Source organism: Centrocercus urophasianus, unplaced genomic scaffold (assembly GCF_019232065.1).
Source record: "Centrocercus urophasianus isolate 14NV4802_14NV808 unplaced genomic scaffold, USGS_Curo_1.0 seq_18, whole genome shotgun sequence".
NCBI lineage: Eukaryota > Metazoa > Chordata > Aves > Galliformes > Phasianidae > Centrocercus > Centrocercus urophasianus.
The window spans coordinates 9308272-9322053 of NW_024884733.1; the positions used below are offsets into that span (position 1 = coordinate 9308272).

Below are 13782 nucleotides of genomic sequence, written 5' to 3' on the forward strand. Positions count from 1 at the left end.
GGGCGGCGCCTCTCGGTTGTGAGGTTACGTCCTCCTGCCTCCGCTGCCGGCAGGTAGGCGAAGTCGAACACTGCTGCCGCTCACGGCGCCGCGCGTTACTCTGCTACCTTCATCCACCGCGCGTGGGCTGGGGGGCGATGAGAAATCAATCGAATAACGGTGGGCGGGCGGCGAGCGGCGCGGCGGAGAGCGCGTTCTTACAGAGCTGCTGTAGCGCGAGTTGCGTTACCGGCCTTGGCTCCGGTTACCAGAGGTTTCGCTGCTGCGCTCGAGGGGAAAGAATAGCCAGCAGTTACCTGCACTGCAGTCTGCTCTCCTTTTCCTCTTTGTCCCCGCAGCACCGCACCCACACCATCTCTGCCCAGCCGCCAGCCCGAATCCACGGCACAGCTCCGAAACAGCCACACTGGCCTAAAAAAGCAGGTCGTACTCGGAACTGTATTGAATATACAGTAATTCCTACTCATCCCTGATGGATTTCAATCCATGCTCTAATTGAAGCTCTATCCCCAAAAAACAGAGGAACGATGCCGTTCATTCGGCCCACAGAGGGGGTGAGCAGGCAGTAAAGAAGAACAGAGCAGCAGTGAATGGAAACCCAAATGAGTGCTCGATTCCAAATGAGTTACACTGTGTCACAGACACGACTGATGCAGAACAAGATGACCTACCTTGTGATGGAGATGGGGGAATAGCCTGTGAACACCATGGCAAGTCAGACCAATTGAATGACTGCACTTACATCCCTGATGCTTTAAACTTACCTCTTTCTGAGGATAACAGAAATGCATCAAGTTATGAGATTTATGTACAACCTGAAGGTGTATTTAACTATGCTAAAGGAACCATAGGAACAAGTGGAATTTCAGCTGGAATACCTGGAAGTGAACTGTCCTTTAAAAAGGACAGCTGGTGTGGTCAACCAGATGGCAGAGACCCTCCAAGTCACTCCAGTATGTCCCATGTCCTTCTGCGCCATTTCCCTACAGGAGAGTTAACGAGCAAATGGCAGTTGATTGAACATGAGACTATACCAGAAACATCCCTGACTGAAAGCATTGACGAAACCACAAACAAGCACACAGCTTGTGAATGCGTCCAAGGCCCTTCGACAGGTGAACAACAGGCAGCCAAGTTTGAAGAGCACCACTTAGAAAAGCTGAAAGCAGTGAGTACTGAAGGGAAAATTCAGGATTTGCTAAGTAAAAACACATTTGTTTCAAAAGCCTCTACTTCTACTCTTGCTAAGCATGGGTGCAGACAAGAAAATTTGCTGTTGATTAATGAGTATGAAGATGCACGTATCTTTCAAAACACAGAGCAGACATACGTGTTTAAGAAATCAGTTCCATCTCATGAGCTCATAGCGGGCCAAGGTGAAGCTCAGAAGTGTCAGGAAGACAGTAATGAAGTCACTTCAGAAATGAAAGTACCAAAAATGAGTGAAAATAATAAATCCATTCCCACCATTAAAAGAACAACATCCTTCCCTACATTGCTAAGTAAATCAGTAACCATTAACAGCATTCTAGAAAATCAGAAATGTTTTGATTCCATTGAAGTCACAAATCAGGAAGGAACAAGCATTCCAGAATCGTCCCAACAACAAAAGGTAATTAGGATAATTTAATAAATTGAGAATTTCTTAAAACAAGAGTGATGTGTACCACTTCAGCCAGTAATCATTTCCACAAAGTTCTGTGGGACATAATCTCTACGGAGATTTCATTACCAAATTTATGATGCTCTCTCATGTTATTCCTGACGGCAAAGCATTGTAGTAAATCACCAGGAAATCCACTATAAGCAGTTAATTCCAGTATTATATGAAAATGTTCTCATTCACTAAAAATAATATAAATGGGAATTTCCTAAAATATCTTTAATCCTGTGCCTGTTTTTACATTAAAGACTTACACTCTTCAGCTATTCAGGCCAGCATTCACTGAAAGGTCAGGATTTTTTTGTTTTGTTTCTGAAGGTTTTGCTCTATAACAAGATCTGTCTTACAACAAATTTTAAGATTTCTTTTACAGTAGTAACTTCCTGTTAAGATTTGTTGGTAATTAGATAATCACTTCTTACTGTCATGCCCTGCCACTGAGTTCACTCCAGAGCTAAACAGATGCTTAAGTCCTTTCCTAGGCTTATCCCTTCATAAACTGTTCAGGATGGAACAACTTCTAATACTTTTCCCTATTACTTCTTGATGGTACATTGAAATGTGAACACAGCTTGCTGACATCAAGAATCATACTGATTTTCTGAGATACAATCAGTCCTCTAAAGAAACCTAAATTCATTCTTATTTCTATGACTCCAAATAATCATCAGAACTTTCCTGTCACCTTTATAATATACTTCCCCTTTACACAAATTGTCTAAATACAGATTCATAACCCAAGTTGCATATTTCAGTATATACACTATGAGATACACAAACCGAAGTCAAAGCAAATTACATGATACAGTTATAACCAACCAACTTCCCATTAACTTTGGAAAGTGGTCCTATGCATTTCCTAACTTTTTATTCTGCAGAGCATTCTGCATGCTTCTTCCTCAAACCATGATTCTCCCTTTGACAGGTACTGCCTCAGTCAGGTTTTCCAAATGCAGGATTTGCCATTTACTCAGGAGACATTGGAACAGCCCCTGAAGCCTCTACAGCAGACACTTCTGTCCTGCAGCCTTCACATGGTTTGTCTGAACCAAGTAAGTGCAAATACCTAACTCATTTCAAGTAAATCAATAGCACTTTTGGGTAGAAGTTTTGGAAAGAAGTCCAGCTAATACATTTTCTCATTACATAGGATTGCCATGTGGGAAAACAGCATCTGCATTTCCAACAACTCATACAGTAGAACTGTGCAGTCTAAATGCTTCTAATTCATTGCCCAAAATTACCCAAGGAGAGATGATGTCTCAAATACTAAAGGAACAGACAGATCAACTAAAAATTAAAGTAAAGAGCTCTGTTTCAGTATCCATTTTGCATTGATTCTTTAGTTTTATGGTAACTTGGCATGTTTGCTTTTAAAAAACAACATCTAAGTCTACTATTTTCTCTTGAAGGTGGAAGACTTCTCTAAACACGTGACCAAGGAGACATTCCTCTTACAAGATGATTATCTGGTAAACTAATGTCTTTACAGTTACCTGAAGTGTACTTTAATTGGCTAGACTTGAGATTTTCTGGCAATACATTCAGTGTTTTTCTCAAACAGGCATTTGAAAATAATTTGTTCTGAATCTCAGACTTAAACTGAGGTTAAGAAGAAGAATAAAGGAGCTCAGTAAGTGGCTCAGTTCTTTAAAATTAAAGACTACAGTTAGGAAGTAGTTAGTGAAAGGCCTTAAATTGGCATAGAAATCATTAATTGTGATTTGCAGGGTAGTGTGTCTGAAGGGTTATTTAGTATTTTACCTCTAAATGACCAAGCAGCACAGCGTACTGATAGGTATAATAGATACAATTCAGAGCAGCAGCAGAATTCTTACTAATATCACTGCAAATATCATCTGTCTTACATAGCATTTGTAGATATTACAATATCTTGTTAATGATAACATCATTTACTTTTGAACTGTTATTGGTGAAGGCATTAAATCAACTGAAAAGATACCTTGAAGCCTTGGAAAGGAATTATTTAACTGCTAGAGAGGAGCACCGTAACTTACAGCTGCAGTACTACAAGGACAAGTCTGTCAACATTGGAGAATTTGACCCCAAAAGGTTTGAAGATAAATGCTAAGTACTTCATCAGTGTATTTTCCGTATTTTGGAGCATCTAACCACTATTACTTTATCAGTCACACTTTTCAGAGGTGAAAACATTATTTTAATATCACACAGGATAAGCTCGACGTTACTTGGCCAAAATTCATCTCATGCTTTACATATCCTTGTTATAATAATGGTAGCTATTTGACTAATTCAAGCATTTAAAAGGGACTCAGTGAACTCCATTTCTTTCTTCCCTCTGTGAACTGTTTATTGCAATGCCAAATACAGTCATCATAGTAAGAAACAGAATTTTCACTAGCTGTGTATTGTGATTGATTTTAGAAAGGTAGAAGGGGAAATATTTAGACTTGGCATGATGCTTGAAGACATCAAAGAACTAGCAGATGACAGCAGGCACAAATGGGCTCCTTCACCCAGTTCCTGTGGATCTGCCCATTCCTCATATTCTCTTTGGGAGGTAACTGAGTCTTATCATTTAAAGACTGCATTATTCCATTTTATTCAAGAAAAACAGAGTGGTTATCGCATATTCTCCTCTAACATTTGTAAAACCATGATGCTTTTGAATAGCATGTTACTTCAAGAAAAGGTTTTTTCCATGAAATTGTAGCTTAATTTTTCATTAACTGTAAAAAAAACTTTAGTATGAACACAGCTGCACTGAGTAATCTAAGTGCTAGCTTCAAAAACATTCATTTCTGAGTAAGAAAATGAGCAATTATTTTGTTTTACAGAGCTTTCTGGTATTGAAAATTCATTATTATAATTCAGCTGGAAGAACGATTACTTTGTCCAAGATTCTTTAACTGCAGAACTGCTGGAAGACTAAGCATTCTGCTACAGAAAACTGAGTTTACTGTTAAATATAGTAATATTTTGTCCTGGATCATAAATACATGGAAAAAATTGAATTAGTTCTCCACAGAACAAAAGATAAATATCTTCATATGCTTTCATTCTCCGTATTTTAGAAGTCATTTTTCTCTGCATCTCAAGTAAAAGATAATTAGAAAACGCAGGCTGGTACAAGTCATCTACTTGAAATACTCTGACTGAAAACTGCTATCCTGGGGTTACTTTATACAGAGCTCAGTACTTTCCAGTATTGCTGATTCCCCTGAAGAAAATACATTTCTTAGCAAGAACAATGAAGGAGAAAATACAAGCCAGACAAGTTCCATAACTCCACAGAGAAATGCCCACTTCTCTTTGCAGTGTGACAGATGCAATCTTCGTATTCACACGTAAGCATAAAACTTACACAACTACTGGAATTATCACAAAAAATGGTACTGCAACCATTTGCTGAGTACAGAAAGTTAGGGTGCCTGGAATATCTGAAAGCAGGTAGAATGCTCACAGACTCAGCTTCTCAGAAAACCCTTAAAACCTCCTTCCAGGCTGGCACTCCTACTCCAAAGCCAAAACACTACTGCCATCATTTTGCTAAGAGTCAAATCATACCTCTGTATAAAATTGATTGCAACCGCACTGATTCAAGATATGAGTGACTATCAGATACAATACAATACCAGTACAAAATGTTTGCTTACATTTGTGTAGTATTTTTAACTACAAAGAGTGCAGATGTTTACATAATTAACCATCAAAACTTCAAACAACTCTAGAGTATCTGTACTCCCTTGCACGTATTTTATGAGATCAGATCAAATGTTTTCCTCTTAACCAATTAAGGTTACAGAAGAGAGCCGAATCAACTTATGGGAAAGAAATGGATCCTCTGGGAAAAAGTTGTCTGCTAGCAAGCAAGTATTCTTCACATGAAATGGTATGAGAAGTTTTCATGTTCATTCTAGTTTAGATGAACATAATAATATTCTGAAATAATAATATATAATATAGTATAATATCATATATTTATGTAATATGAAAGCATAGTATTTTTCCATTTAGTTTTTGCACAACATGAAAACTCACCTTTTGAGGTACTACAGTTGTATAACTTGTATTGATTTTGAAAGAAAAATTGAAGGCACACTGAATATTTTTTGAACTATGTGATGATTAGCTGTGTTTACTAGCCTGCTTTTATTACTAGTTCAGAAGGCAACAACATACAGGCAATTGCTTGCCTACAAAAGCTTTCAATTTTAAGGCAATAATGGAAGTAGATAATGTGTTAACCTTCTTCAACACTACATGACAATATCTTGTATTCCAACTTTACAGGTTAAGAAGTATTGATAAGTTGTCCAATTTCCTTTACCATTAGAATGGTAACAGACCAAACTGTAGATTTGATGGCAACTAGACAACTAGAAGCTGTACAGATTTAATGTACACTTGATGCTGCTGTTCACACTGTGTGATGAGTACACAGTAATATAAACAAAACATCAGTTTGTTTTACTGTCTGTGCACAACAGAGATTCTTTTCACCTGAAGGAAAATATGAGGCGGAAGGTCTTGGATTCCATACTCAGGGTACATTAAGTCAGAAAGATAGTGCCAGTGAAGAGAGTATGAAAGGGTAAGCATATTAAATGTTTTGGCTAGGTACAGACACTTCTCTTCAGCTAAATGAACTGATACATGCATGTGCAGTGTGCCTCTATTCTGGACTCTGCTCACTACACTGAAAATTCTTCTGATATGTATGAAATGCAAGGATGATCTGTTTTCTAAATCATTACCAGTTAATCACGTATGAGATATATCAGACCACTGGAGAATTGGAAAAACACCCCTCTTTTTTTAAAGACAGGATTATTTTCCATATTGTAATAGCTCATCTAAGTGGTATAAAACTTAAATAACACACGCTTACTTTAATAAAGCGTGGAAATAAGTTTACTCTTTTTTCAGTGATGGATGACCACAAAACATTCAAGCAACAACAGTAATAACCTCAAATATTTGTAATGAACTAATCTGGTAGTCTTGAAAGGAGAGCATATTAGTACCTCCATATATATTTCAAGTGCAAGGGTCTATCTGTCAAGTTTCATTTACAGATTCATCAAGGTGCTAAAATAGTTCCATATGGCTCAGTTGGGCTTTAGAACTTCCCGCAAATCAAGTCTCCATCCAAAGTCAGATCTCATAACAACATTCAGTGCAGAACATAATAATCATCATGTTAGTATGCTGAAAGAAGGCAAGTATGGGAGAAAAATGCTGACGGAGTATTTACTGAATAAATACTAATATTTATCTAATAAAATTCACCTAGCTTGCTTCCTTCTCCCTGTCATTTAAGAAATGCTCAATCTTCCAGTCTGTTTCCATGAGTACATAAGAAAAGCTGGCCAATAAATTTGCTGACACTACATTCCCTACAGTGAAAACATGTATATAAAATACTGCAAACAATGATCCTTAGTCCTGTTTTGACAGAAAGTACATCACAAGTATTCGACTAATTCCCCAAAGGCTGCAAAACTGAAACCTTAATAGCTCAGTTACAAAGAAACCATATCATCCTTACCAGTGATAATATTTTGATACAGCATATGTAAGCATCTCTAAATACACAGAACTTTATACTCCATTGTTTCTCAGTAAGGTGCTTATTATTTTAAAATAAAATTTTAAGGTGTGCTGAACAGCTCTGATAAGGCAGTCTTTCTGTCAGAACATGTCCTTTGACAAAGTCATTGTTATGTGATTATTCTTTAATTTAAGCTTCCACTTAACACCTTTTTGGGTTGATGAAAAGATAAGAGTTCTTTCTATAGTAAATCTATTTTCTTCTCAGTTAAGTGGCCAAACACTAATACATCGGTAAGGCTTATCATAAAGATATCATAATCTAACTGAAATATCATTCTGTTTTCATGCTCAAAGAAATAACATAATGGAAAGGAAAACTGGAACACATACAATCTTCATTCTAAGAAAACCGACCGATTTATCAGATAAAAATCTGAGTAAGTAGCAATGGGACACCAACATCAGAACTGTGTTTATACCTACTATTCAGTCTTGTTAAACAATCCACTCCTGTTACACCTAAGCACCATGAAAATTATTTTGGAATTCCAACACATGTACTATGCTAAGCAGTAACAAGATACTAAGAATAAAAAGGAGACCATAAAGGAGATCACATGAAACCCACTTAGCCACTCACTGGCCTTAGTGGCAGACAAGCTACAATGAAATTAGCAGCAAAATACAAGCAAAAGAGGTTTTACATTTGGTTAGAATCAGATACTACAACAGTTCACCCCTGAGAGGATGTATTATCTCCATCCTCAGAGATACTGAAAACTTAACAGAGGTGTCCTAAGCTATTTGATATAGGTTGGTCCTGCTTTGAGGAGGGATTGGACCAGACCATCTCCAGAAATACTTTCCAAATGGAATTACTCTATAATTCTAACCCATCTTTTTAGATGCTTTTTTGAAGACTGACGTCTTCCAAAGCATAATACTGACATGCACGCTGTGCTTTGATAGTGCTTTTTCTCCTTATCAGATGCATTTATATCATATGCTAGAAGACCTGAAATCTGGAGTGTTAACATGAAGTTTCAATATCCACTTTCAGTTTCAGGATACAGCTTTCTTATTCTGCATAAAAACTAAATGAAAGGTTTTCCCAAACCTCTGTTCCGCTCAGGATGGAGACAAAAGACTGTATGTGTTCTCCTTCCTCAGGACAGTTTCTAACAACATGATTTCACCTAATCCAAACTAGAGCCCTTACTGGCTATTTAAAGCCTAATTAAGTTAGCTGTCAAATCATTGAAGATCCCAGTTCTTGGAGATTCACTAAGAATCTCTAGACATTTGTTTCTCTTACAGCAACTTCACTTTTCCTGTGCAGAATACTCCAAAGCTGTTAATATTCAACAACCTAGAAGAGTAGTATGAAGTGTCTTATATTTAAGTTTGAATACATGTGGTTTGCTTATGCTTTGGGCCTACCTTTCATCCTTGATTTCTCATGGTGTCCTTTCCCTTAATATAATACAGAGGGCCTTCTATTCTTAGCACCGATTTGGTTAGTATGTAAAACAGCTGCTATCCCAGCTTCTATCATGTTCTTAGGCTGCCTTGTTTGTATAATACTTCACATGTCAGCTATTTGAACCTCCAGAGCTAAAACCTAAGGACAGGAAAAGGGGAGCATTTCATTGTTTTTGTTTTGTTGTTGTGTTGTTTTTTGTTTGTTTGTTTTTAAACACTTGTAGTACTGAAAAGAACAGTACAAAGTGCATTTGAGGCTTACAGTTAGAGCTGAAAGCCATTCTTAACAGCTCAGACACACCTGTAAAATGAATGGAAAAGTACCTAAAACTGCAGAACTATTACTGACTGTGAAGGCCTTGGAAATTATTTAGCTGAAGTTCAATAATGACTTAAATACACAAGCCAAGATTTCTAGTTTTTCAGATATTTTTCATGTGTTTTGGGATTTTAGACAATGATTCAGAAGCCATCTCAGCCTACCATTCTTATGGTTCACAAAGCGATGAATTTATGAAATGTGAAAGTCACCAAATTCTCCATGCAAGGCTACATAGAGAGAGAAAAGGTATAATGATTTCAAAAATACCCAAATCGACACCAAGTTTTCCTCTTTGCATTGTTCCAATTGTTCAATGATTTGTCTTTGTTTCAGGATTTAAATGCAGATGCTCCAGAGAAAGCCAAAATCCATTTAAACTCAGGAACTACAAGGAATCTGTTCAGTCTTGCACTCCACGTAGAAATAAAAACTCTGGTTCAACTTGTAAGTATGACACATTACTGAAATAATTTTCAATTACGAGTCAAATTCTCAAAAGCAAAAAAAGCTGTATTGTGCATGTATCAGGCTAAATTCCATTTAGTATGAGCAAGCCACAGCACTTCAGCTGAACAGTAAATGACTACAGATCCTGGGCTGAAACGAGCAAATCCAACATTTACACACCTACCTGAGTTTAATTCCCTATGCACAACAACTACCACCTCTGCACTGCTCTTTGACAAGTCCCATATTTCACTGTAAACAGTATCACCTCCACTTATCCAGTGCCACATAGAAGAATATTAAAACTGGCCCTAATTACACCAACCTTTTCATTCCTGGTTGTACATACTATAAACAAGTATTAAAAGGGAATACCTGCTCAGCTCTGCACTATGTGACATACAGCAAAGTCAAGGATTGCCTGGTTTTTTAAACATATTGAACATGTAGTTTTTAAAGTCACTTCTCTCTTAGACTCCTTGCACTGTAGGAATAAATTGAAGGTAGTACCAACCTTCAGTTGAAGGTAGATCAACTGAATTGATCTACTGTTCAACAGCGAGCAGGAAGTACAGGTTAGCTATTTCTCTATTAAGACAAAAAAACACTGCATCAAAGTGGCACTTATATCATTATTGGGACTGATGTCCTAATAATGCCATTATGCAACACTTTCTTCCTGGGGCCTTTCACTGTTAAGAAATGTAATACAATTCTATGCATCACTCGTTCAAGAGCTAAACTCAACCCAAAAAGGGAACACAAAGAAATATTTTAGTCTCATTTAGATAAATCCTTAATATGTTCAGATTTTTGTTCAGTAGCCTCGTGAAATTAAGTTTTACACTGCTCAGAGAAAGATGCTAAATGTATACAACATTCCTCTTTCTTTTATTTCTACACATGGCTTCAACGTTGAAAGCTTATTCGCAGAAGAGAATCCCCAGTCAAAAGGCTCAAACAAATCAACAGCCACCTGAACCTGTCAACAGACTTTATGAAAGGTAAGCTACAACAAATGCATGTGTGCATGCATGATAACAAGAAATGCCATTATTAAAGGTTCAGCACTGAAAAAGTCATCATATCATAAGCAGGGGCAATGGCTTACCTTCTGTAGAGCGTGCTATACGCATTACAATTTGATTCAGTAATGAAATACCATCATGTAAATAATGACCTGAGTAGTTCTTCTATCTTTGTAGTTTAATGAATCAAGCTTCAGCTGACATACATATTTCTCCATCTTGAGAAAAAGTAATTCTTATTATATAACTATTCCCATTCACAGACCCCTAGAATAATAAAAACCTCTACAAATATGTCCAAGTGCTACATTTAATAATCCTTAACATACAATTATTCATAGAATCTGAGAAATAAAATGGATTCTTCACCATAGCACAGACTACACGAACTGAAACAAATTCTGTGACCGTAAGCTTTACCAGCTTTGTCAAATAACAGTAATTTCCTGCAAGTATAGTGGTCGCACTTGAGAATCTGTGGCACAGACTACTCAGAGAAGTTACAGCACCAAGAAAATGATGTTTTATGAGAGATTTCCTGACTGCATTCTGGAATCTATTTTGTTTTACTGCAATACAGATTATAATCAGCTGCAATTTTATAATTTAGTCACTGTAAAAGAGACTTGAAAATACAGGTTATCAAAATTATCAAATTTACAGTTTTCCCTTGTATTCAAACACAGATGATCAAATAATCCTTTTGCATTAATGCTTACCCAGCAAGAAGTCTGCCCGAAACACATCTGCGATCATCAGAAACAGAACTGCCAAAGACTTCAACATAAACGTAAGACTTGAGAGTGAAAATTAGAAACCCTACAGCTAATCAAAAAAATACATACCCCCATATCATGGCACTGTTGCACATCCCCCTTCTTAGCACACTGATTATCTCAGTCTAAGTTTGTCTAGTCCACTATGGGGCAGGATGAGGAAGTGAGAAAGTTTTCAGTGCCACTTCAAAATCAGATCTAATGCACTACATTCATATGAAGGTTAGTATAAGGTAGAGCTCCTTAAGTGAATACGGAAAATCATTTTAGTATTGCGTATGCAGTATAGTAATAATTTTTTGTATATTAACACATTGTGTGTTAATACACACATGTATATAACACACTGTGTTTCTCAAATGTGAACAATTGCAGAATCTGTAGGTTAAACTGCCTTAACAGCTCTGAGCCATCTTTACTCTCCCTCCATTACAAGAGCTTTTTGTCCTGTGGTTTCATTTCAACACTGCAGGATTACACAAAGAGAAATAAGTAACAAATGCTTCAACTTAAATCCTTGAGTAGCCTTCAAATATGTTTTACTTCTCAACGTGTATTCCAAGTAGGTATGCTGAAAAAGCTACAGAGAACCTTAACTACACAGCACTTCCTTTTCTATACCTACCTCAGCAAAGCTGTATTTTACTGCTTCCAACAGATTTTAAATTCTACTCTGGATCATGCAATACAGACAGCAAACAGTTTGAAGAAAGCTACAGAAAAAATGGTGCAAGCAATTTCAGAAGATCTAGCTAAAGCTAGAAGAAAACAGCTTTAACCATCTAGTTTCAGATGCTACATTTTTTTGCTGGTTATAAATAATAAACATCTCTACAAATATAAAATGACAAAGATTAGAAGATCAGCTAGCTTTAGTTCTATGATTGTCGGTACTAACTGGTACATACTGGTATTCCACATGTTTATACTCAGTGTCTGAACTAGAAAATGAATTGCTTATCTATTGAAGTCTTTGATGTTTTGGCTGGCCCCTGTTATTACTTACAACTGCCTTTCCTAAGCATTCGTTAGGCATCCATTTCAGGTAGCTTCATAAAAACTGGCTTATCAAGCAAAGTTAATTTTTTTTAATTTCTATTTCCCTCCACCCCCAAAGAGCAGAATGAGTTTCATTCACTCCAACGTACATTTGCGTTTCGCACCTGAAAAGTAGCTGCTTGACCACACCAACAAATAGAAGCAGGATCTGCAGCTGCAAGCAGGATGCTAGTATATCGAGTCATATTTAAAGCATATAATTATTTCTGGAGTGCCCTACATTGAGAGTGTTTTGTTTAAGAGAGATCCTTGCATGTCTCAGAAACTGAGTAATGCCATTGGTTGTTTGCCTGTTCCTAACAGTTGAACTGTTGCTTCACTCACATGGCCTCACATTGTCTGATATATGTGACTGAGATTTCTAGCTGATGATGTAGGCTACAGAATTTTTAAAAACCATTCTATGATTTTTCTAATGAAATCCATTTAACTGTAGCAATTAAAAGCAAGCAGACAGGTAACAGCTGTGCACGTATCAGATATGCTATTCACTGAAGCAAATCCAAAATATATCATAGAATCATTTGAATTAGAAGGGACCTTTAAAGATCATCTAGTCCAACCCTCATGAGTGTGAAGGCATACCCACAGTTCCATCAGGTTTTCAGTGCCCAGTGCAGCCTGACCTTGAACATCCCGAGGACAAGGCATCCACCACTTCTCAGGGCAACCTGTTCCAACGTTTCACTACCCATACTGTAAAGGACTTTTTTCTTACATCTAAATCCTCGCTTCTTTAGTTTGAAACCATTTCCCCCATCCTGTCACAACAGACTCTGCTAAAGAATCTGTCCCCTTCTTTTTTCCAGCCCTGCTTTACTGAAAGGCCACTACCAGGCCTCTCTTCTCCAGGCTGAACAGCCTCCACTCTCAGCCTGATTTCCTCTCACTTGGACAAAGTCTAGATGCTGAATAAGGAGACTTAGTTTAGCATTAGCAATTGATATTTCTTTATGCAATAAATCAATGTAAATAAAATGGGTTTTCTACAACTTGTCAGTTTGGTCCGTAAGTAGGACATTCTGATATTATTTTGTTCTGCTTTTATTGCTTTTAAATTCCCTTTTTTTTAAAAAAAAAAAAAAAAAAAAAAAATTGAAAAACCACTTTAAAGGAGGGGAAAGAAAAAAAAAAAACAAAAACAATCTGCACCTTTTAATTAACTTTGAATGAACTTAACTAGCAAATACATTCTCTTAACCCACTAGTTAGCCCGAGGACAACAAACCAAATCTTTTTGCAAAACCAGAAGTGAATACCCTTACAGACTGGAGAAAACGTATATTGAAACCTAAGTCATACGTTAGGTCACATTATGACACTTCTCATTTAACAAATTAGTGTATCAGTGCATCTCAATACAATATTATCCCTTTAAAAGGTTATTAAATTTGCACTTAAATAACTTTTTAATACAACCAAACATTAGCAGTATTACAGAATACAATTTATTTGATCCACTTCAAC

The 13782-nt window shown here is 36.9% G+C and overlaps 1 protein-coding gene across 1 annotated transcript; it reads left to right on the forward strand.

The window, feature by feature from the left end:
- Positions 1 to 137: 137 nt before the first annotated feature.
- On the forward strand, positions 138 to 13118 carry AKNAD1 (AKNA domain containing 1). The gene is made up of 16 exons (XM_042819445.1): positions 138 to 452; positions 521 to 1612; positions 2589 to 2715; positions 2814 to 2965; positions 3076 to 3135; positions 3603 to 3736; positions 4070 to 4205; positions 4835 to 4992; positions 5444 to 5537; positions 6136 to 6239; positions 7556 to 7638; positions 9138 to 9251; positions 9339 to 9449; positions 10375 to 10456; positions 11204 to 11270; positions 11915 to 13118. The coding sequence occupies exons 1-16, from the start codon at positions 138 to 140 to the stop codon at positions 12032 to 12034; spliced, it is 2949 nt and encodes a 982-aa protein (XP_042675379.1). The 3' UTR covers positions 12035 to 13118.
- The last annotated feature ends 664 nt before the right edge of the window (positions 13119 to 13782 follow it).

What these genes read in the sequence shown, in the direction of transcription:
- AKNAD1 (XM_042819445.1), top strand. Translation starts at nt 138, where the DNA reads ATGAGAAATCAATCGAATAACGGTGGGCGGGCGGCGAGCGGCGCGGCG. An exon ending in ACATGGTTTGTCTGAACCAA is followed by an intron (nt 2,716 to 2,813) that starts GTAAGTGCAAAT and finishes CTCATTACATAG; the next exon opens with GATTGCCATGTGGGAAAACA. An exon ending in CCTCATATTCTCTTTGGGAG is followed by an intron (nt 4,206 to 4,834) that starts GTAACTGAGTCT and finishes TACTTTATACAG; the next exon opens with AGCTCAGTACTTTCCAGTAT.